This window comes from Protobothrops mucrosquamatus, unplaced genomic scaffold (genome assembly GCF_001527695.2).
Source record: "Protobothrops mucrosquamatus isolate PMUCROS unplaced genomic scaffold, P.Mucros_1.0 scaffold1440, whole genome shotgun sequence".
NCBI classification, from domain to species: Eukaryota; Metazoa; Chordata; class Lepidosauria; order Squamata; family Viperidae; genus Protobothrops; species Protobothrops mucrosquamatus.
Genome location: NW_015387622.1, coordinates 232,022 through 252,765, shown reverse-complemented (window position 1 = coordinate 252,765; position 20,744 = coordinate 232,022). Strand labels below are relative to the sequence as shown.

General features: G+C 39.4%; 1 protein-coding gene across 1 annotated transcript; it reads left to right on the top strand.

Moving 5' to 3' along the window:
* Positions 1–63: 63 nt before the first annotated feature.
* HDAC11 (histone deacetylase 11) lies at positions 64–17,333 on the top strand. The gene is made up of 10 exons (XM_015821987.1): positions 64–155; positions 2,053–2,201; positions 4,574–4,674; positions 7,165–7,281; positions 9,643–9,685; positions 10,473–10,549; positions 11,905–11,967; positions 13,010–13,106; positions 14,304–14,482; positions 15,412–17,333. Coding segments are annotated over exons 1-10 (1,065 nt in total). The 5' UTR covers positions 64–153; the 3' UTR covers positions 15,649–17,333.
* Positions 17,334–20,744: the final 3,411 nt, after the last annotated feature.

Sequence of the window (20,744 nt, the reverse complement as noted above, 5' to 3'; positions counted from 1 at the left end):
AACGCCGAGGGCAGGGCAAGCAAGATTCAGATAAGGGCAAGTGGCCTCGTTGGAAGAGTCTGAGCGTGCTCAAGGACAACCGGGCATGCTCAGTAGCACCCGGGCAGGACTTTGACACTTCGGGGGCTCGGACGGAGCTTCGCTTAGGGCAGCATGTGAGTTGCAAGGGGGGGGGGGGGGGTTGACGCAGGACTTCCCCGGCGAGGAGCTGTTTCTCCCGGGGGAAACGGCGGCTGCGGCAGAGCTGCGCCGCCCGGGGGGACCAGACCGGGAAGGGGGGCAATGCCAAAGCAGGAGCGCCTTTAAAGCTGCGATGTTGCGGGAGGTGGGAGGAAAGAGAACAGCCCTGAGCGGCGGAGTCCTGGGTCCTCCCGGCGTCGTTCCTCGGAGCGGTTGCTGGGACGGATTTGTGTGCTCTCACAATGGCTGGGTGCGGACGACATGTCGCCCCTGAGGTCGGGTTGCAACTTGAGTCCTGGGCTTGATCGAAACCCATTTACCACCCGGGCTGCAGTTTATACAACATGCTAGTCTTGAGAAGCCAGACGCCTTGGAGGTAGTTGTTGGGATGTCTTGGCTCAAGAATGTTTATAAAAATGGCGATAGAGACAGTCTTATCGTCTCACAACTTTCATGGGTTAGGCGTGCACCTGTGTACGTACCTACGCGTGCACACACGGAAACCCGCGGTAGAGCGAAAAATGGGAAAGTGAACTGTTCTGATGAGCATAATATTGCAGAATACATAATAATAATAATAATAATAATAATAATAATAATAATAATAATAATAATAATAATAATATAAAGTTGGAAGGGACCTTGGAGGTCATCTAGTCCAACCCCCTTGGATGTCTTATAATATAATATTTCCGGCAAATGGTTGTCCGGTCTCTTCTTTAAAACCTCCAGTGATGGAGCATCCACGACTTCTAAAGACAAGCCATTTCACTAGTTAATTTTTCTCACTGTCAGGAATTTTCTCCTTAGTTTTAGGTTGGATCTTTCCTTGACCTGATTCCATTCATTGCTTCTTGTCCTGCCCCCCAAGTGCTTTGGAGAATAGGTTGACCCCCCCTCTTCTCTGTGACAGCCCCTCAAATATTGGAATACCACTATCATGTCAGCCCTAGTCCTTCTCTTCGTCAAACTAGACATCCCCAGTTCCTGCAACTGTTCATTGTGTGTAAAATGTTTACTCCATAGCAATTGAAATAAAATATACTATTTGATGCAAACAATTTTCTCATATTAATATATAAGAAATTATATATCCTTGACTTACAACCACAATTGAGCCCAAAATTTCCATTGCTAAGCAAGACAGTTGTTAAATGAACCATGCCCAATTTTATGACATTTTTGTTACAGTTGCTAAGTGAATCATGCAGTTGTTAAATGAGTTCCCCGATTGATTTTGCTTTTTGGAAGCCACCTGGGAAGGTTGTAAATGGCAAATACATGACGCTGGGATACTGCAACCATCATAAATATATCCCAAGAGCAATTTTGATCACATGACTGTGGGTATGTTGTGACAGTTGCAAGTGCAAGGATCTGTCATAAGTCATTTAGTGCCGTTGTAACTTCAAATGGTCATTAAACAAATGGCCATAAATTGAGAACTACCTGTATTTATGCTTGCCATTTTAGAGCAGTCACTTAATTGAAGCGGTATATGTCTAAATGCTATTGCTATCCTAACTTTTAGACACTAGTGAATTAAAATTCAGTAATTTATTGTTTGGATTTTAATAATTGGTAATTTAATAATTGTAGAAATGCTGTAAAACAATTCTGTATATTTTTGATTTTTAAAATCAGAGCTCCTGAACATAATAAAATTAATTTAATGCATTTAATTATTTTGGCTCATTGTTTCCTGCAATTTGAATAACACTGCTGACTTCTAAAGGAAATTAATGTGATAAATATGAATGACATTCTTAATAAATTTATCAAAAGGGTTATGTAATTCAGAAGTATATGTGTAAAATGTGGTTTATTCTCATCAGTATTTTGAATGTCTAATGTTATATTTATTTCTTCAAGGCCTCATAGTACAGAACTATATCAAGATACTCCATCCACATGCTGGCCTATTGTATATTCACCAGATTACAACATTTCCTTTCTTGGCCTGGAGAAACTACATCCATTTGATGCTGGAAAATGGGGGAAAGTAATAAATTTCTTGAAAGGTAAGAAAAACAAAACAGTGATATAAATGAAATTAAACTAGTCCTCTGTTAGAGAAGTCAGCTTGCAAAAAAGCAAACAGAAAAATAATTTTTACATCGGATATTTTCAAATAAGAAAATAGGTTTTCTTCATATCTAGATTGTATGATATACAGATAGTCCTTGACTTACAACCGTGCATTTAGTGACCAAAGTTACCTGAAAAAGGTAATTTATGACTGTTTTCACACTTAAGACAGTGGCAGCATCCTCGTGATCACAGGATCAAAATTTGGGTAACTGGTACCGGTACATGTTTTTGACGGTTGAAGTGACCCAGGGGTCACATGATCCCTTTTTGGGACCTTCTGACAAGCAAAGTCAGTGGGGAAGCCAGATTCACCTAACAACCATGTTACTAACTTAACAACTGCAGTGAGTCACTTAACAGCGGTGGAAAGAAAGGTTGTAAAAATGGGGCAAAACTCACTCAATTGTCTCACTTAGCAACAGAAATTTTGGGCTCAGCTGCAATCATAAGTCAAGGACTACTTCTAAGGACATGGAAATTTCATCCTCTCTCCGGTATAGAAATCCACTCCTACAACATTTCCAACAGATGGCCATTGTGTTTAAATACTCCAAAAATAGTTAGGTTTGCATTTGTTTAGTATTTAGAATGTCAGGCCACTTCAATTGTACAATAGTTACATAATTATGAGCTCAGAAAGTGGTGCAAAAAAAAAAGGTAGGGAATATATATTTGCAGGCTGTGCACATATTTTTGTTTGCTTCTGTGGCATTCATAAGGGAAAGTAGAGCAGGAGGAACAATAGGAACTTTCTGAGGCTGCGTTTGAGTGGCATTCCTCTGATTTACTGTGAAGGAATGATATATTCATTATAACCATGATGTGCAGCAAGTTGCTTTTCAGCCAGTCCAGTTTATAAACGCTGGGCTGATCAAAAGACTGGATTCTGGAACCTTGATACTCACCACCAAGAATCTGGCTAGGTATTCACAACACACTAGGCTAGGTAGACTAAACGGAATTGGGAGATTGTGATGTAGGGTGTTACGGGAATGCAGATGTTGCTTTAAGTAACCCAATCACATTAAATCATAATGTGGTTTATTTATTTGGGATTAGAGTATCATGTGAACACAGCAACTATATTTTATATGAACACAGTCTTTAAATAAGAGAAGGAAACCTGGTCCATAAATTAGCTTGTTAGTCAACTTAGTTGCCAATATAGCAGTGAACAGAAATTGTACGAAGGGCTGAGACTGAAATTGTTCCAGTAAATCCTAAAAGTGAACTTCATACTTCCCTAAATTTTTTTCTATTGTTCCATGACCTCCCAAATAAGTTAGACTACTGCTTCTTTCTTCCCTAGTCAGCTGTAGGCATCATCTGGGATAAAAAATGTTTCGATGTTTGTTGAGATATTTGTCTGGGGAAATCTGTGGTATGCATTTGAATTATGATATTTAGGAACCACCATAGGATTCATTAGAGATCTTCTTCTCTTGGCAGAATCTCAGAGCTGCCCTTGGAGAAGGATCTCGAACCTCATAAACGTTCTCTGGGAAGCTGCAGAAAAATGTCCTGCCAGGAGAATTTCAGCATTAGAATAGCCAAAAAGGAGCTGGCAGGACACTGGAGTCATTGAATTTGTAGGATCTTCAGTTTTTCTGGCATGAAGGTCAACCCGTGCTAGTAGATGACCTCATTTTCTCCCATAGACTCAGTGGGAAAGGGCTGTAGGGAAAAACACACCCCACAAGCACTTAAGTTGTAGATTGATCTATTGATTTGTACTGCCAAGTTCAAAATGACTCTTGGTGATTCACAGCCATGAAGGTATAAAAGCATAGCATCATAAAATCATCATGAATTAAAAAGACATTAGCTAATTAAATACATTCAAATAGCCCAATCCTCCAAGGATAGCATGCAAGCCACGTAAGACCCTAAGAATCATCCTTCCTGAATAATTATAGGTAGGAGCTATAGGGATCTTTGGAAGGGGAGTGTTCAAGAGGCAATCAATGTGAACATCTACCTTTGGTCCCTCTCTCCCCAAAACTAATGGGGAGGATCTGAAGCATCCCCTTCATGAGAAAAATGCATGTCACACACATTCCATGTGGGAGAGATAGTCCTTAAAAGTCTCTGGGAATCGAGTAATAATGAGCTTTAAAGGATAAAATCAGCTTTTTGAATAGCACATGGAAATCTAAAATACTGGTAGCATCCAAGGTTGGACAGGCTTTTCATCTTACCTAAAATGAAAAAAAAATATAACGGCTTGGCTTTTAAAGTGCTGAAAAGTGAATCTTACTTGTGTATCATTTATTATCCCTCCCCCATTTTTTTTTTAATTCAGAAGCAAAGCTAATTACAGATGACTTGATTGTACAGGCTCGAGAGGCCACTGAGGAGGACCTTTTAGTTGTTCACACAAGACATTACTTGAATCGATTAAAGGTACGGTAGCTTCTTCTTCAATGAAACCTTTTGAAAATCTCTCCTCCCTGACATATATTCATTTATTGCATCTCTCTCTCTCTCTCTCTCTCTCTCTCTCTCCTCTCTCCTCTCTCCTCTCTCTCTCTCTCTCTCTCTCTCTCCTCTCTCTCTCTCTCTCTCTCTCTCTCTCTCCTCTCTCTCTCTCTCTCTCCCCCTCTCCCTCTCCCTCTCCCTCTCCCTCTCCTAACTCTCTGATCTTCTTAGGGCAGTGGTAGGCCACCTTGGCTCTTTTATGACTCGTGGACTTCAACTCCCAGAATTCCTGAGCCAGCATGGCTCAGCTTGGAAACCTCTCCCTTTCTCCTCAGCATGGCTGGCTCAGGAATTCTGGGAGTTGAAGTCCACGAGTCATAAAAGAGCCAAGGTTGCCTACCCCTGTCTTAGGGGCTAGAAACAGAAATATAGCAAGTAACATGCATGTACTACCCCTCTTAAAACTCTTGATAAATTGTAGATTAGCATGCAATTTCAAAACATTTTTACAGAGCAGAATTGGCAAGAAACCTATGAAGGCAGCACTGCAGGCAGCAATATATGGCACAATTTGCAGATTAATTTTGGCTACACGTTATGCAAGATGTTTGAGTATTGGTTAACTTTTTTTGTATTGCTTACAGAAGCATGTATATCGGAATGTTTTAAAAAGGTATTCTACAATCTAGATCACATTGTGCTTTTGCCCTACAGTGGAAAGTGTCATATCTTTTAAATGCAGCTTAGTTATTTGTTGCCTTGTCCTTTCAGTTGTGCTGTTTGCTAAATTAGCTCCATCCAACAGTTGAAATCATTGTCATTATTCATTGCTACTCAGTACTTTTGCCTTTGCAGAACGCTCTTGCTGTTAAAGTTTTACTTCATCTTTTTTGAAAAAAATATTATTAAATTCAGTGCTTAAATTATCTGATCGCAGTTGGGCATAAGGACACTGTGGCTATTAAAGCGAACAGTGTTCTAAGCTCAATAGTCTACATGGAAAAATATTACATAATATAGTCATGGGCAGATGATTGAATAAGCAGAAGGCAGCTGGTCCTATGGTTTCCCCCCCCTCTTATTCTCTTCTTGTGTGGCTTTTTGGATGCTTACCTGCTCATTGTGTCTCTAGATCAGAGGTCCCCAACCTTTTGGGCACCAGGGACCGGTTCTGTGGAGAGAGACTTTTCCATGGTTTTGTGTGCTGTCTACATCCCACAGATGGGGCTTTGCTTGTTTGTGCAGACCGGTACTGGGATGCCACAGCCCGGTACCGGTCCACGGACCAGGGGTTGGGGACCCTTGCTCTAGATCAGCGGTTCTCAACCTATGGGTCGTGACCCCATTTGGGGTCGATCGACCATTTCACGGGGGTCGTCAAGCAAGGCTGTCCGCCATTTTTTTTCCCCTTTTCCGGCGGGTGCCTTACCTCCCTTGAGTTGGGCCAGCTGGTGGTTGGCCTGCTCCGTCTCTGCCGCTTGCCAGCTACGCCTCGGCCGGTGCAGGGGGCGGAACCACGCATGCGCAGTGCTCCCGGGCAGAGAAAGTCCTCGACTTACGACCGGTTGGGTAGTCCTCGACTTACGACCAGTTTAGTCCTCAACTTACGACCGGTTGGGGGTCGCGGTATTAAAAAGGTTGAGAACCACTGCTCTAGATGATAAGGCGGCTCTTTGGAACAAGGGGTGGATGCAGGAAAAAAGGGAAAATTATCTCAAATCAGAGGAGGATTTTAAGGCAGAAACTACTACAGGTAGCCCTCCAGTTACAACTGTAAATGGATCCCTCCATTATGGTTGTTTGTTGTTACAGTCGTAAGAGAGGTTGGTCACATGATCATGGGATATTACTTTTTTGCAGCAGTTGTTAAGTGAACACAGCATTCATTAAGCAAATGCAATGGTCATAAGTGTAAACCCATTGTCCACTGTGGGTGTGATTTTGCTGAAAAGGTGGGGGGGGTTAAGTTCCCTTTTTCAGATAGGATGTAACTTAGTGACCGGTCGTAAGTCAAGGACTTCCCTTATAAAGGGAAGGATGGCTGAGAAAAATCAGGAACATAAGTCATCTTCTCAGGTAGCTCTAGAATCCAACCTTAATCTGCTCTTCTTGTTTGCTCATCAATGTTTAACATCTCTGTAAGAGTTCATGGATGCTTTTTGTGGCTATCTCCTTCATTGAAATAAAATAAATGCTTTTCCTTTGCATATAGCTATAGTAATAATGTTACATTTGAATTACTACCCATTCTTATTGCGTTAGCCCAGTTTGACTTGATTGGACTTACTTCGGAGTCAGTACGTTTAAATTATGTTGTAAAGGGATTATGTATGCAGGCTGTCATCCTACGAATGCTGATTGGGGATAAATCCCATTGAATTGAATAAGTGGGACTTAGACGTGCATAAATGTATTGACAAAAATTTATCTTCAGTCAGATCTGAATGTATATTTTTCCTCCTTCTCTTCTTCTAGTGGTCCTTTGCAGTGGCTACAATTACAGAAATCCCTCCAGTCCTTTTTATGCCAAATTTCCTTGTTCAGAGGAAAGTGCTCAGGCCTCTGAGAACCCAAACAGGAGGAACAATAATGGTAAGCATGTCTTGCTTGGTTTCTAAAGCTGAATAAATCTGCACATTGGTCTAAGGAACCAATAAGAAGGAACTGATCGACTTGATGAAATAAGCTCTTAAACTCAGATCTTGTCCAATCTCAGCTGATACTGCATTCACATGGCAGAGTGACCCATCAGTAACTTTATCATTGCTTTCTCAACTTAATCCAACTTTCCTGAGCTTGCAAGACCCATTGAACCAGAAGTCAACAATAGTTGAATTTGATATGAATTGTTTTATGATTCATTGCATCATGTAAATTTTAACTATCTGATTGCTAATGGTTCTCCAAATTTGATCTACTACCTTATCTTTTTTTTTTTATAGCAGATGCTAGATTTGTCACATTATTTGGTAGTGTTTCTCTCATAGTTTCTGCAGGTTTGATATTGCGAGAGTCCAAATTGCTATGTAGTTCTAAATAAGATAGAAATATTTGGTAATCCTTCCAAGATAAGAGCATGGAGATAGCCATAATTCACAAGGAAACTAAATGAACATAGGATTACAGTTGGATTAGAGAACCAATTTATATCAGATCAGATTAATTAGTTCAGGTTAGAAAGGCAAGCTGTGGGTAGCAGCAGCTAAGGACCTGCCTTTGGTGAGTCCCCGTAGACATGCCTTCTCTGCTGTGACACTTGCCTTATGGAACAGCCTTCCCCTCCAAAATTAGATTAGCTCCATCCCTTTTGACATTTGGGAAGGCCCTCAAGACCTGTTTATGTTATCAAGCCTGGAACTCCCAGTGAACTGGAGTCATACTTAGATGGTTCCATTGCTGAGCTGGCTATTCTTATCCTCTCTTCACCTAGGGTTTGTATCTGTTTTTTAATAATATTTACTTTTTAAAGTGATATTTATGTTTGTTTGTTGTTTTGTATATGTGGTTTTATCTGTTTGCTATGTACCATCCAGAGTCGCCTTTGGTGAAATGGGAGACTATATAAATTTGATAAATTAATTTTGGTATCGTGATAAGGTATCATCTTAAAAACTGGGAGACTGACAGACCTGTCACCACTTAAACTTCTAAATAGAAATGATCCTGGGCTCCATTTGCTGAGAAAGATATAGTTTTATTAGAAGTTAAGTGTATTGCAGTAGTGCATAGCCAGAACTGAGAATCACGTGCCAAAACCCCAAAGTTCAACTTTTCCCTCCCTTAACTGCCTCCCTTGTTGACCCCCCCCATGACCAATCAGGTTCAAGCAAGATGTTTTGCGATTGGTCAGTTCAGTTGTAGGTTGGTATGCAGCTACTTTCTTTTCCCAACTGGGTGACCTTGAGGCAGCATCTAGAGCAGTGGTTCTCAACCTTTTTAATGCCGCGACCCCAACCGGTCGTAAGTCGAGGACTAAACCGGTCGTAAGTCGAGGACTTTTCTTGCCCGGGAGCGCCGTGCATGCGTGGTTCTGCCCCCTGCGCCGGCCGAGGCGTAGCTGGCAAGCGGCAGAGACAGACAGAGCAGGCCGACCACCAGCTGGCCCAGCCCAAGGGAGGTAAGGCACCCGCCGGAAAAGGGGAAAAAAATGGCGGACAAAAAAAATGGCGGACAGCCTTGCTTGGCGACCCCCGTGAAATGGTCGATCGACCCCAAATGGGGTCCCGACCCACGGGTTCAGAACCACTGATCTAGAGGAAATACAGAAGCTACTTTCGTTTTCCCCCAAGCATTCCCCCTCCCAACTACCCTCCCCAGTGTTCATGGCAGACTGTCACCGCATGGTAGCGAGGCACAAGCAAATGTAAGGTAGCAACTGATAGAGATCATGAGTTCTAGTCCTCCTTTAAGCTTGAAGCCAGCTGGGTGAGGTTGGCCCAGTGTTTCTCTCTTAATCCCAGGAAGCAGGAGGAGGCAAGAGCAAACCACTTCCAGAAACCTTGTCAAGAAAACTGCAGGGCCTTTCTAGGCAGTTGCCAGGAGTCAAAATTGAGTCAAAGGTGTGAGCATATAGGATTAGATTTAATATTAAGGCATCAAAGAAGTGTGAAAAGAATACCTGTTATGGCCCTCAGAGCTTCGTCCAGTGGGGATGTCCAAAAAATATTGTCTCCTTTTTAATATTTGGAGGTGTTTGGGGATGGTTTTATTAAATGAAATGGCACCTTAAATCTTGTAAAAGCTTAAGGCACCCATTGAATCCCTTAAAAAGCTCTCGGTTTCTTCCAAAGAAAGCAGATTAATAGAAATTTCACTTTGAAGTTCAAAGCCCCTTGTGTTCTGATTGAGTAAATAGCAAGGGTTTAATTTCACAATGGTGCTTAAATGTTTGCAGAATTCTTTGGGGGTCTACTTTTCACAAGCCAATTCCTATTTTTTCCTCTTTATCTTAAGGCAGGGAAACTGGCCATTGAGCGAGGATGGGCAGTTAATGTTGGTAAGTAGGAGCAGATTTACTTCCTTTATTTACAGACCAATTCTAGACTACAATCTCATTGCCACTTAACTTGCTTACAGCCATCTGGAGTGTGTTTGTGTGTATTTATATGCAGTGCTTTTTTTGGAAGAAAAAAGGTGCTGGAACTCACATCTTGTTAATCTTTTATTTAAAAAAAATTATATATTCAGTTCTTAACATAAATTTAATTTATTGTATTTAAGGCAAATGTTCATAGTAAATTTTACACTAAAAATTAAAAAAAGATTTTCAATTCACTAATGATTTTTTAAAATAAAGAAATTATTTGCCATTCGCACATAGTCAATCACTGTACACACACCCACGTGAATTGTGTAACAAAACATAACGGTCGCCGCCCACGGCACGCGACCGCAGCACGTGACCACACGACCAATCACAAGCTGAGCAGTGCCACAAGCCGAGCAGTGCCATCACAACCAGCGCGGAGGAAGTACGCATGCATCAGACTCGACACACCAGTAGCCCGCATGCACCGTTTTAATGATTTGCCACCAACCTGCTACGCTCGGCAGGGAGATTCAAGTCCACGTAGACCAAACATCAAATTTTCAAAAGTTACTTTTAAAACTTGGAAAATCCGTCGAAAAAAGGTGCCAGAACTCCATTCCGGTGCGTTCTATGACAAAAAAAAGCACTGTTTATATGTATGTATATATACATACATGCATACATACATACATACATACATACATACATACATACATACATACATATACTTCAAATTTGCTACTTCTTTTTCCAGGTGGTGGCTTCCATCACTGTTCAAGTGATAGGGGTGGAGGCTTCTGTGCATATGCTGATATCACATTGACTATAAAGGTAAACAAAAAAATTGATTCTTGATAGAAACTGCAAAATTATGTCTGTCTTAATTTTGTTCTTAGTAATTCAAATAATGAAAATAATTACGGAATTTTCCTCCTTTCATGGAGATCAGGAAATAATCCTCCTCCAAAGGATGTACGTTTCCCGAAGGATTAAATTAACTTTTATATACTTCATTTCTTCCTGCAATATTATCTGATACAACTATGACATATTTATTTGAGTGTGTTCACAGATCCTGGCTTGTTTTGGTTAGCATAACCGTGAACTCAGTAATTGTAGTATAAAACCTGTTTTTGATTTAGAATTATGTATGAATTAAGCCAGCATAACTTGATCAACAGATGTGGTGGAAACCAAATTTTGCAACATGGGTTAAGTTTTTGAGTGTGCTTATGATTAAGACTGAATGGTTTTATTAGTAAGTGAAGGAGCCAGAGATAGTAACACAAAAGTTCCCCTCCCAAATCCTGTACAGAATCCAACAAAAAAGCCCACACAGCTCAGCAGGGATGATTGAGGCAGTACCCATGACCAAACCTGCTCGGTTAAGGTCATGCCTGTTTCTCTTTTGTTGTTCAGTTGCTAAGTCATGTCCAACTCTTCGCGACCCCACAGCACACCAGGCCTCCTTTGGCCTCCACTGTTTCCCAGAGTTTGCCCGAAATCATGTTCATTCTGTCAGTGACTCTGTCTAACCATCTCCTCCTCCTCCACCGTCCCCTTCTCCTTTTGCCTTCAATCTTTCCCAACATCAGAGTCTTTTTCAGTGAGTCCTCTCTTCTCATTTGGTGGCCAAAGTAGTTGAGCTTCAGCTTCAGCATCTGTCCTTCCAAAGAACAGACAGGGTTGATTTCCTTTAGGATGTTTCTCTTTAGCTTTTTACAAAGAATTGGGAATTGGGTAAAGAGATGAGAAGAAACACTTATATTTATAGAGTTTACACAAAACATTGTTCATGTATTTAGAGTATTTGGAATTTAACACAGTATATCGAAAGAAAGGAGCTGCAGCTTATAAACCATCATTGAAAGATTAATGCAACAAACTAAGCTTATCAATGTTAGCTTAGCAGGATGTGTGAACTAGATTCTTGACTAGATGATTAGGATGTTGCTTTTTCCCTGTGTGGGTGTTTTATGGATGAAAAGAAGTAAATTTCAGTGTAAACTCTTTGAAAAGTTGGGAGTGTTTTCAAATGGATATTCTGCATTATGGTGTTAAAATAATGGCCCATGATATATGCCTTATATGACATAGTTCTTTAAAAGGTTCATAGCTTGTGCAAAATGTATGTTTTCATTTTGAAATTTCTTTCCTATTTTGATTTATTTTGCTCTATTTCTCAGTTTTTATTTGAAAGAGTAGAAGGCGTTTCAAGGGCAACAATTATAGACTTGGATGCACATCAGGTGAGTGATGAAATTAAAATGTTCTGAGACATACTACCATAAAGAAACTAATTGCTTTTTCAGGATATTTTTACAAAGCAAAACTTAACAAGCAGCCTTTAATGCAATATGGGTAGTCCTCAGTTAACTAGGCCAGAGGTCCCCAACCTTTTGGGCACCAGGGACCAGTTCCGTGGAGAAAGGTTTTTCCATGGACTAGAGAGTGTGTGGTTTTGTGTGCTACCTGCATCCCACAGATGGGGCTTTGCTTGTTTGTGTGGCCCGGTTGCTGGCATGCCACGCCTGGTACCGGTCCACGGATCAGGGGTTGGAGACCCCTGAACTAGGCAGTTGGGACCAGAATTAGAGTTGCTAAGCAATGCTATGATAAAATACAATGTCATGTGATAGGTTTTTTAGTGATGGCTATTCTGGCACTCCCAGCTGCCATCATTAAGCAAATTACCACTAGTTGTGAAGCAAGGACATCCCATGGTTGCCGTGGACAACCTTCTGCAAGCTTCCCCATTGATTTTGCTTGTCAGAAACTGGTAAAGGTTGCAGATGGTGGTCGTGTGCCCCCGGGATGCTGTGATGGCTGGAACGCCAAGGTCACAAATTTGAAGAGTTGCTGAGTGAGTTGTCATTAAGTGAAAATCACCTATAATTGTCATCTTCATGAAACTTAAAAACTGCATACATTGAGTAAAAATGATCTTATAAAAGGGTGAGAAGAAGAAATCCAAGATGGAAGAGCAGTAGTTCTCTATGCTTTGCCAGATACATATTTGGAAAAAGCGCTATATGTGACTACAGGCCTGCACATAGAAGCTGAACTAATATTGCCTAACAATTCAAAATTATTAGAGTTAAGAGTTCAAAGGAATCTTATAATTGCTGCTTACTGTAATTGATCTTGCTATCAGTAGCATGCCTACACAATCACATTCTGTTATATCACGATAAATTGCTGTGAAGTTGTTTTAACCCATATATTAAAAAAAAGAATCAAAGAGGAAATGATTTGGCCTAATTAATGGGTTTTTATTATTTTTACTTTTAGGGAAATGGACATGAAAGAGACTTCTTGGAAGACAGAAGAGTATATATTATGGATGTTTACAACAGGTATATTTATCCAGGAGATGGACTTGCTAAACGTAAGTAGACAGTGTTTTTGAAATTAATGTGATCTAATTAGTACAATCTAATTTGTAATCATGAAATTATTACACTCAGAATTTAATATTGCTCCCTGAGGAATGAAAACCAGCATTATAATTTAAGACTGCAAGCCTAGTAAAGTTTACTGCAATTGGTGAGGATTACTTCTAAGTAAATTCTGTAGGATTACACGGTAAATGTTTAGAAACCTATACCATAATATATCTGAATAAAACCCAAAATCCCATTCAAAGAATAAACCATTAATGTTTACTTGTAAGAAAAGAAGAATTAGGGGAAACATGATAGCAGTGTTCCAGTATCTGACGGGCTGCCACAAGGCAGAGGGGGTCAGGTTGTTCACCACAGCACCAGAGGGAAGGACGAGAAACAATGGTTGGAAACTGATCAAGAAGAAAAGCAACCTAGAATTAAGGAGAAACTTCCTGACAGTGAGGACAATCAACCAGTGGAAAGACTTGCCTCCAGAAATCGTGGGTACTCCATCACTGGAGATTTTTAAGAAGAGACTAGACAATCACCTGTCTGAGATGGTATAGGTTTTCCTGCTTGAGCAGGGGGCTGGATTAGAAGACCTCCAAGGTCTATTCCAGTGGTGGCGAACCTATGGCACGGGTGCCAGAGGCGGCACTCAGAGCCCTCTTTGTGGGCACGCGCGCCGTCGCCCCAGTCCTAGGCCTTCAGCTGGGTTTTATAAAACCTTTTCGCTTTAGGCCTCCGCCGCCGTGTACAAAAAAAAAAAGATTCAATCAATCAGTCAATTTCAACTTCTCGCGGGGAAAAAAAAGATCTCGCAAAGTTGGAATTGATTGATTGAACTTTTTAATCCCACCCAGTCTGCCGTTACCACTGCAGCCACGCCCACCCAATGGGCCACGCCCACCCAATGGGCCACACCCACCCGGCACCCAACGATGCATAAGTGGGTTTTGGGTTGCAGTTTGGGCACTCGGTCTCTAAAAGGTTCGCCACCACTGGTCTATTCTATTCTATTCTATTCTATTCTATTCTATTCTATGATTCAAAGAGAGATTATTTGTATTATTTTAAAACAGTTTCCTCCTAGATGTATCTAAATAGATGTGTATCTTAAATATCAAAAGCTGATTTTTCTATCCTTATTTCTCATTTTCCCACCCCTTTTAATTGTATCTAATCCTTGTAATTATTAGGAGCCATAAAACGGAGAGTTGAATTGGACTGGGGTACAGAAGACACTGAATACCTTCAGAAAGTAAAAACTCACGTGGAAGGCGCACTGAATGAAATGAGACCAGACATCATTATCTATAACGCTGGAACTGATATTTTGGATGGTGATCCTCTGGGGGGCTTAGCTATTTCGCCTGAGGTTTGTAGATCACAACATATTTGTTTCCTAAAATACAGTAGGATACGGTACCTTGTCAATATCTGAGCTATGGTGACCAGGTCATTATTTATTCTGATATCCCGGCACAGCCCTACTTCATCTCCTGATTTAATCTCATTTTTATAGTTCCTTTTCTTTGCTTCTGCTCTCAACTCCTGAATGTTTTTATGTTGTGTTATTTACTACATGCCCCATCAGTTATTGACTGAGACTGCTCAAATTTTATTCCAGAAATATTATGAGAGCATGGGAACATAAGCAGGTATATTGTCTGCAACTCTTTAAAGCAGCTATATCTTTTCCCCAGGATCCACACCTATCCTTTGTGGTTAATACACAGTCTTGTGGGAAAATGCAATTGGTTTAAGGAGTTACAGAAAGGCACAAGATTTGTGTTGCTGCATGCTTTAATTTGGATGTTATTCTCAGAATTCTGGTGATTTTCTTACTGCTTTGCTGGAATGGTCCTGGGGGAAAACTTCTCACTGCTAGTATTTGTTATCTGTCAAATATAATTTTTTACAAAGAAGTGAGATCCTGTCTGCTTGATACAGAGAGAATAAAAAAAAATGCTGAACATTTCATGTCAGATCTGATGTGATACATCCTTATTGTCTCAACAATGCACCTCATGTAGCTGCTGAAAGGATGTATTTTGACGCACTGAATACAGCAATTCAAGAATTCATTCTCAACTATTTCCTTGGTTGGCTGTTGATCAGCCCTCAGGGTTTTTTTTAACGGTAAATGGCTCAAAAGTGGTCACAGCTGGTCACTGTAATGTTTAATTCACAAAAGAGTTTGGTGTAAAGTACATGCAATATTGTAAAACTGAGACCTGTACAGTTGATTGACTTTTAGGAAATCCAGCATTTGCTATTTCAACTTTTGCTGTTGCAACTTTCCAGGGCATTATCAAAAGAGACGAAATTGTGTTCAGAGCTGCTCGAAAGCACAGAATCCCTATCCTGATGGTGACATCTGGGGGCTACCAGAAGCGGACTGCACGGATTATTGCTGATTCTCTCCTCAATTTGCACCACCTCGGGTTGATTGACCACGAGCTTGCAGCTTGGGAGGCTGGAACCACTGAGGTAGAACTAATGAGCAAGGACCGTAAGGAAGATCATCTGGCCTCTCAGTAAAGGAGGAGAATTTGGGATCCCTACATAATACACAATTATAATTGTTTAATATTTAAACCATGAGATGAACAATATCCCAAGTTCTCATAGAATTAATATACACTAATAAAGACAGATACTTACTAGTATCCTACTTGCTTTCCAGGGACAACCTCATGAGGGTTGTCACCACAACTTCTTCCAGTTCTTTTAAATGCTGTTTTATGAACTTAACACTGCCCTAACATCTGGAATGGGTTAGACTTGCTCTGGTCTGAGTAAAGAAATGAGCAGTACATTTTCTTACCTCACATAATCTGGCTCTTCAAATAGGATTTGCATTGTTTTAAGAGAGGCAAGGATTTCTGCGAGTGGTTGAAGGAACATTTTTGAAAGCTAGAACAGAATAATGGAAATGTGAACATAATGCAAAGAAAACTGAATGTTTATATATATATATGTCCGTGTGTGCGTGTAGCATTGTAACATCTTCCAATTATTTTTAAATAGAATTCTAGCGGGAAAATGGAAAAAATTAAATTCTTTATCAGAAAGGGAAGCCAGTATGAGTATATTTTTGATCATCTGTAATGTGATTATAATTCAAAACTACAGGCAAGGATAGTGTGGCACTGCTAGATTCAAATCTATTTGTTTTTCCCACTCTTTCCAGAAGTATATAACAGAATAATGATCTGTTTCATATTTTTCACTGAAAGTTTAGGATTATATACACTAAAAATAACACAAGTAAATGTAAGAATTTATCATTGATCTAAAGTGCAATGCTAAGTAATGCATCAATTGTAACAAAATGTACAAACTGACATGACTGAAGTAATTTGCTCCAGATTTAACAGCAAAAAGATAAAACAATTCCTAACACTTTTTCTAAACTGGTGCCTATCAAAATTGCATGACTGAGTTCATACTTGTTTGATAAAATCAAAGTTCAGTGTCATAATATTCAGCTATTATCTTTGATTATAGATCTCATTGATAATAACATTATTTCTTTATAATGGTACCACTTTATGAATTCTGAAGCCTGGGAAAACTATACATGTAAAGTAAGAATTTAAATATTTTTGTGTTCACTCACATTTCTAGAAAGTGTATAGATTTTTTGAGAGGGATAGGACATGCAATAGTTTCTTTTTAATTTGCAGAAAGCTATACTATGTAAACATTTAAGTGCTTTCTTTAAAATGGTGCAACCCTTATCATTCAGAAGTATTTTTTTTTGAAGTAGTAGTTCCTAAGAAGGAAAAACTGGTCTCTAGTCTCAGGAGCTTTTATTACTGGAGACAATGGTCAGAAAATGAGAAGCAATGGGGATTGATTTGTATGTATGTTTACAGGTTCTACAGAACCTAAAGGCTCCTCCTGTGGTACACAAAATAATGCTCTAAATTAATAAAAAAAATTATAGGAAAGGCAGTGGAGTTGCCAAAGGATGTCAATTCTCAGTGTTTGCCAGATTCTATACATCATCACTGAAATTGAAATACAGTAAAAGCAGACATGGTACAGATTCTAATGTATTCCATACTCCAAATAAGCTACATAGGAATTCTTTGTAAATGAAAATTATAGTAATTAGGTGCTTAGTTAAACATGTGCCAGTGTGTCCCTAAGAAAAGGTAAACCTATTACATAACAAAAATCAACCTGCCATAAATTTACTGGGATGGTAAGAGCCATGGTGGCACAGAATGCAGTATTGCCAATTAACTTTGCTGACTGCCAGCAGTTCGATCCCGACCAGCTCAAGGTTGACTTAGCTTTCCATCTTTCCCAGGTGGGTAAAAAGAGGACCCAGGTTGTTGGGGGCCATATGCTGACTCTGTAAACCCACTTAGAGAGGGTTGTAAAGCACTATGAAGCGGTATATAAGTCTAAGTGCTATTGTTATTGCTATCTTGAAGTTGGATTGTGTAATGGGAAACAGGTGTTTTGTGACTGAACATACCACCATAACAGCTATTCTATGAAATTACCTGCAATGCTTTTGAAATTGCTAATAAATCCACTAGCCTCTAAAGATTGCCTGTTCCTGAAATACAAAATCAAATACATCCCGGTGCATTCATTTACTGTAAGCGTCATTATGCTAAATTAGCTGTTTTGTTGAATAAGCAACACTGCAACTGAAATGCATCCTTTGGTAACGAAATAGGCAGGTTCAAGTTCATAGATAACAATGCTTACTTATAGGATGGTAATGTAATGTCAGTATATTTCAAGAGTTAGAATAAATGGCTTGCTGGGTTTGAGAAATAATGTAATAGAACAACTCAAACTGAGTTAATATTAATTCTCAATCAAAGGTACGTTGTTATAGAAAGAACTCAAATGTGCTAGGAATTATTTTAATTTAAGTAATTTTGATGCTCTGGGTTAATATTAAATGGCAATATTATCTTTTAAAAAAGCACTTTCCTCTAGTGTTTAAAACACTTAAATACTGAGATGTATTTTTGACATTGCCTAATGTATTTTAGAATTGTTATATGAAATAATTTTTTACCGTGTTTACATTTGTATTAATTTCAATCACTGTAATATGTACTAAATGTGATCAGTTTAATTTTATTTATGGATAAAATTAAAATATTGTTATTTTTTTCTCATCTTCCTTACTTTTTCAAATATGCACAATAATTGCAGTTTCTATTTAAAATTGTTTTCAAGAGTTTAATACTAATTTTTTGAGCTTTAAGTCTCTGTATGCTTATTAGGATATAAATTCCCATTAAATCTCCAAGGCGTTACTTCTATTGTAAATATATTGTCATTCATGGACGGAGAACTTACTGTCTTCAAATGATTTCGTGTTTTGTGTGTGTGTGTGCTGACAATCCAGCAAATGGCCCTCAAAAAAAAAAATCTCCTAGACTGATTCAGTCACAGGATGATCGTGACAGTTGGGCATTGATGAACATATTTCAATCATATTTCAAACATAAGGCAAAACACCTAGCAGAAGAGTTTTTTCTATTTTTCAGATTGCATAGTAATTTATAGGTAAAAAGTATGTTGAACTGGGACTAAAAATGGATTGAAACAAGTGAAGATGAGTAATACTTATGTTTTGTCCAACTATAGTTAAATCCTTACATTCCGTACTAGCTTAAGTTTCTGAACAGTTTCAATGGCAGGCCCAGGTATTGACATAGTTAAATTTCACAAATGTGAGTCCCTCAACAAGTCTCCAGCTGTCCCTTATGCTTGGAACTGCTTTCCAGAAAGCTTTTGTGTATGTTTTGTCCTTCTATCTGTCTTTAAAACTGTCTTTTTCATGAAATCTTTGGATAATCCCCTTAATTTCTACGCCTCTAACCATGCAATGGGGAATTTCCAGTCCTCACATCTAATTTGGTCTGCTTGTCTTTTCCATCTGGTTAACCAGGGTTTAATTTTCCCTTAAAATAATAACTCCTGGGATTAATCAAATACATATTATCAATATGTTTGTAGAAATATATGTTCCCTTGAACAATAGAACCCAGTGCTTACAGTACATGTAATCCTTAATCTACAACCACAATTGGGACCAGAATTTCTGTTGCTAAGTAAGGCGGGTTTTGAGTCACATTAGATTAAACAATCTTTTTTTACTATGATTGTTAAGTGAATTACTGCAGTTCTTCAGTGAAGTATGTGGTCGTTAAGTGGCTTCTTCCACTGACTTTGCTTGTCAGAAACTGACTGGGAAGGTCGTAAATGGCGATCACAGATCACATGATCTGGTGATGCTGCAACCATCAGGCCATTTGAATTTCGAACACATGACCATGGGGATGCTGTGATGGTCATAAATGCAAGCACTAGTCATAAATTTCATTTTTCAGTGCTGCTGCAACTTTGAGCAGTCACTAAATGAAATGGCTGTAAGTTGAGGACTACCTGTATAGAAATACTCCCGCTGGAAGCTAATTTATTCTGCACCTCTTTCATGGAGCTTAGACAATTAAATCATTTCTTATTTCTATGGAATATGTCCATTATAAGGACACCTCCCACTTCCCATTTGGGGCCACCAGCTACTTAAGGGAAGGCTGCAAGGCAGATATGAATACAATAGCATCTTCCCAAAAGTGGGCCATCACTACTTCAGGAGGCAGTGAGTCTCATAGTTTAAGTGCTTTGCATTGAGAAATGTCTTTTCTTTTTCTTCTGAACCTACCTTCTTTACATTTCCTGGGTCCCACAGTTTCTGTTGTGTTGGGAAAGGTAGAAGAATCTTTGCCAGTTTGTCCCATTTAACATCTTCTACATCTCCATCGCTTTACATAGCACAGGTATACACGCACACTGAAGCATGCAATAGTCAAGCATTGCATGAGTAAAAAGTTTTGTCTTGCAAACAAGTGGACACAATAATACTTTTAAAACATGAAATGTCTGAGATACAAAGAAGGTCAAAACACCTCAACAGGGCCAGCATTCCGTCTGGAAAGCCAAAAGAAAGAAAATGCTTCTGTGTTCTGTATCTATTTGTACATAAATCTGCATAATTGTTTTATGACACATTTGTTGTTTTAGACATAAAAGACCCTTCGACTGAATCTTGCAGCATCTCCACGTAAGAAACCTTGCATCAAGATGGGCTTTGATCTATACAGGAACAGCTGAGAGGACCCCCCCCCCCCAAATACTGCCTTTATCTGACATGTTCCATCAATAAAGTTACTTCTCTTACTCATTTGGCTATGCCCTGCGCCTGGTTCTTAGCACTGACACATTATTTCCCATGCAAGGAAATAAGCAAGTCAACCTGTCTTGTACTTGTCCTAAGGAGTTATTTTTTATATATATACGAAGTATCTGGGGGGGTGCCCTTGAAAAATATCTGGAAGCTTCCATTTGGTTCAAAATATACAGCCCACGTGGTTTTGTGCAAATCTAGATTTGCACGTGTTACATCTCTTCCAGGGGCTGCATTGGTTGCTGACTTGCTTCCAGGTCCACTTCAAGATGCTGGTTGTCATCTTTAAAATCCTAAGTGGTCTGGAGGCAGGTGATTTCAAAGACCATCTTTTCCCATTTACATCTACCAAACACACCCACCAGAGTGGGAAGGCAGGGGATGTTACAGGTCCTCTCTCTTAAGG